Source organism: Mus caroli, unplaced genomic scaffold (genome assembly GCF_978045245.1).
Source record: "Mus caroli unplaced genomic scaffold, Mus_caroli_1 scaffold_2, whole genome shotgun sequence".
Taxonomy (NCBI): domain Eukaryota; kingdom Metazoa; phylum Chordata; class Mammalia; order Rodentia; family Muridae; genus Mus; species Mus caroli.
Window position 1 is genome coordinate 143,675,209 of NW_028227257.1, and position 4,298 is coordinate 143,679,506.

General features: G+C 41.7%; 1 protein-coding gene across 1 annotated transcript; it reads left to right on the plus strand.

Annotated features, from left to right (window-relative positions):
- The first annotated feature begins 2,704 nt into the window (after nt 1-2,704).
- On the plus strand, nt 2,705-3,604 carry LOC110289450 (olfactory receptor 1G1-like). Its single transcript, XM_021155653.2, has one exon. It carries the CDS (start codon nt 2,705-2,707, stop codon nt 3,602-3,604), a length of 900 nt encoding a protein of 299 aa, XP_021011312.1.
- Nucleotides 3,605-4,298: the final 694 nt, after the last annotated feature.

Below are 4,298 nucleotides of genomic sequence, written 5' to 3' on the forward strand. Positions count from 1 at the left end.
CATTCTATAATTCCACATTATTATCCGATTTAAGCAGATTTGTTAAATGATGCCATCAACATCTGTACACAGAGGAAAGAGTAGGGAAATTCTGTCATACTGCAAGAAACTGAATGTACATGACATTAGCACCAGCTGTTACTAAATGGTCATTTTTCCCTCCACACAGTTGAACAGAAATACTGAAAGTTCTTTAGATTAGACCCTATGGTTCATGAAGAAACTTCAGATGACCCCAGCATTTGGGCTTCTCAACAGACTTCTCAAGTAAGGTTTTTATCTACATTTTATGAGTCAGAAAAGCAAAATTCAAAATGAGTAAATAATTCCACAAACTTACAAGGCACATGAGGCACAGAAATGGAAGCTAATGAGCTGAGGTTTCCCATTGCACTGTGTCCCAGGCTCCCATTTCACCAGTGACTACTAATCCTGACAGTCACACACACACACACACACACACACACACACACACACACACACACACACACACACACACACACTGAGAGACAGACAGACAGACAGATACAGACAGCCAGCTTTTCATAGATGCAGTCTCTGTACTAAAAATACACTATAGAAAAGTTGTGCGTGCAAGTGAAAACAGAGATTCAGAGAGTAAAACAGCCAAGGAGGTCAGACTGAGAGTGAGGAGCACAGAGAGAATGGAATTTCTGATCACTAGAGCATCCATGTCCTAGAGTGAAAGATGGTGGTGATGACATCCAGGATGATATGAAAATGTTGCATCATGACAATGATGTGCTTTTCAGGTTCACAACTGAATTAACTCACGACATGGTGATAAGACCCTAAGGGGATAAGCTTGCCAGCATGTCTACCTCCCAGCTAGCATCTCTGGGAAGAAATTATTCTCTTTCTGTCTTCCTTAAAATGCATACAGAGAGAAAAGAAGTGTGGAAAGAGAGACAGGGGGAGGGGTCTTAGGGTAGAAGAAAGAAAAAGAACATTTGGTACTGTCTACTAAATTTGAGAAATAAATTACATTGAATGGATTGTAACCTACAAAAATGAGGTTGCAACTGTAATCTTATGAGCCTTTATAAAGGAGCAAAGATTAAGGAGGTATAAATTCCGGCTTAGGGGCGGGAGTGGTGGCTCAGCAGTTAAGAGCACTGGGAGCTCTTGCAAAGGACCTTGTTCAGTTCCTAGCACTTATGGAGCTGCCCTCCACTGTCTATGACTACAGTTCCTGGATATCTTATGCCCTTTAGTGGCCTCTGTGACCAACAGTCATACATGTGGTAAACATACATGCAAGCAGGTCAAACACTCATACACATGTATAGAGAGAGACATAGAGAGAGAGAGACAGCCAGAGAGAGAGAGAGAGAGAATATGAGAAAAATTCAGTTTAGACTCATTTAAATGATCTTGGGGATATCCTGCTGTAATACAGCATAATACAGTGATGGAGAAGTCAAATGACATCCTGACCAGATACTCCTAATAGTCATACATATTTACAAATTGAAATTTATAAGTAGTAGTCCTTGCCAGTGGCCTCTCTAAGGAGCAGTGCACAATAAAAGTCTTTGGAATCATTGACCTTTATAAAAGGCAGTAAATTTAACTACAAATCCTTGATGATTTATCTGCCTTAGAAAGAAACTTAAAAAATGCATACAGAAAAAGAAGTGAGGAAAGACAGGGGGACATCTGAGGGTAGAAGAAAGAAAAAAATATTTGGTACTGTCTACTAAATTTTAGAAATAAATTGCATCAGAAGTGGATGCTTAGAGTCAGCTATTGGATGGAACAAAAGGCCCCCAATGAAGAAGCTAGAGAAAGTACCCAAGGAGCTAAAGGGGTCTGCAACCCTATAGGAGGAACAACAATATGAACTAACCAGTACCCCCAGAACTATGTTGAATATGTAGCAGATGGCCTAGTTGGCCATCAATGGGAGGAGAGGCAACTGGTCTTGTGAAGATCATATGCCCCAGTAGAGGGGAATGCCAGGGCGAGTGGATGGGTTGGGGAGTAAGGCAGGAGGAGGGTATAGGGGAATTTCAGGATAGCATTTGAAGTGTAAATGAAGAAAATATATAAGAAAAAATAAAGGAGCCAAGTAAAGGAGGTATAAATTCCGATTTAGGGGCTGGAGTGGTGGCTCAGCAGTTAAGAGCAAAGGATGCTCTTACAAAGGACTTTTTTCAGTTCCTAGCACTTATGGAGCAGCCCTCAGCTGTCTATGACTCCAGTTCCTGGGCATCCAATGCCATTTTCTGGCCTCTGTGACCACCAGGTATACATGGTACACATACATGCAAGCAGGTAGAACACTCATACACATACAGAGAGGAAGACAGAGACAGAGACCAAGAGACAAAGAGAGATAGAAAGATAGACAGAAAGAGAGAGACAGAGACAGAGGGAGAATATATGAGAAAAATCCAGTTTACACTCATTAAAACAATCTTAGGGAGAACATGCCACAATACAGTGATGGAGAAGCCAAATGACATCCTGACCAGATACTCCTAATAGTCATACATATTTACAAATTGAAAGCTATGAGTAGTAGTCATTGCCAGTGGCCTCTCTAAGGAGCAGGGCACAATAAAAGTCTTTGCAATCATTGACCTTTATAAAAGCCAGTAAATTTAACTACAAATCCTTGGTAATTTATCTGCCTTAGAAGGAAACTAGAAACCAAACCATCATCTCTGACTTCCTCCTTATGGGCTTCTCTGACCACCCAGAGCAGCAGCCTCTCCTATTCACACTCTTCTTGGGAATGTACCTGGTGACCTTATTGGGCAATCTGTTCATCATCCTGGCCATTGTCTCTGACCAGCATCTGCATACACCCATGTACTTCTTCCTAGCCAACCTGTCCTTCATTGATAACTGCTTAACCTGCACCATTGTCCCCAAAGTGCTGACTAACATCCAAACCCAGCATCAAACCATCTCCCACACTGGGTGCCTTCTGCAAATGTATTTCTTCATGACAATGGCCATGCTTGATGACTTCCTATTAGCTGTGATGGCCTATGATCACTATGTGGCCATCTGCCTTCCACTACACTACACCACTATCATGTGTCCCCAAAAATGCCTGTTGCTGGTGGCCACATCTTGGCTCTGCTCCAACCTCTTGGCCTTATCACTCATACTCCAGATGGCTCAAGTCTCCTTCTGTGGCTCCCATTCCATTCCACACTTTTTCTGTGATCTTCTCCCACTCCTCAAGCTTGCCTGCTCAGACACCCATACCTTTCAGCTCATAATGTTTATTGAAGCTGCTCTCTCAGGTGTGGTTCCTCTCACTTGTGTCCTAGTCTCTTATGCCCATATCATGAACACCATCCTCAAGATCCCATCTTCTGGGGGAAAGCATAAAGTGTTCTCTACCTGTGGTTCACATCTGACAGTGGTCACTCTGTTCTATGGAACTGTCTTTCTAGTGTATTTCCAGCCATCATCCTCCTACTCTGCAAACACTGGAATAGTGGCTTCCGTTGTTTATACAATGGTCACCCCCATGCTCAATCCTTTTATCTACAGCTTAAGGAACAAAGACATGAAGGGGGCTTTATGGATTCTGTTTGGCTTGGGGAAACACTGTAATCTATAAATGATACTTCAGAGTCAAAGCCCATGTTTTTTTTATTTACAATTTTTGAAGAACTCAAATTCAATGCAAAAATGAATGATCAGCATCTCAAATATGTTTGACCAGTGGAGAATGCCTGGCATGGCAGGACTGGACTAGAACTCATGAATTGAGCAAAGAGTGATGACCAAGAGAGAAGGAGGGTATAGAAATCTCCATGGAACTTCAAGACAGAAATGATGAAAGACAAATGCAAACAGATAAAGAAGACATTATTCAGCGTTACTTAATGTGTTTAGTAATGATGACATCTTGACCTGAGCTCATTGAATGTCAGGAAGATTTTTCAGGGCTGGGTTGAGTGGAAGAACATGTTTGATAATTAACGTTACAGAAAGAAAAAAAAACAAAGCATTCTATTGACTAGATGGGGACACTGCAACTGGGAACATTGTACATGAAACTTGGGACTCTGCCTACCTCAGAGCCACAGAGGTGCCTGCCGTCAAGTTTGCCACTCACATCTTAAAATATTGAGTGCTGTGTCCTCAGGAAAGGAATTGCTGGTCTGTTTGAGATCTTTTGAAAAGAAGCCAGAAAACTGTTTATAAACACATTTTTGGGTTTTGGTCTTTGTTGTTTCTGTTTTCTGAAACAAGATCTTACTTGAAAACTGAGGTTTCCTGGCACTTGCTATGTAGCTGATCCTCCTGCT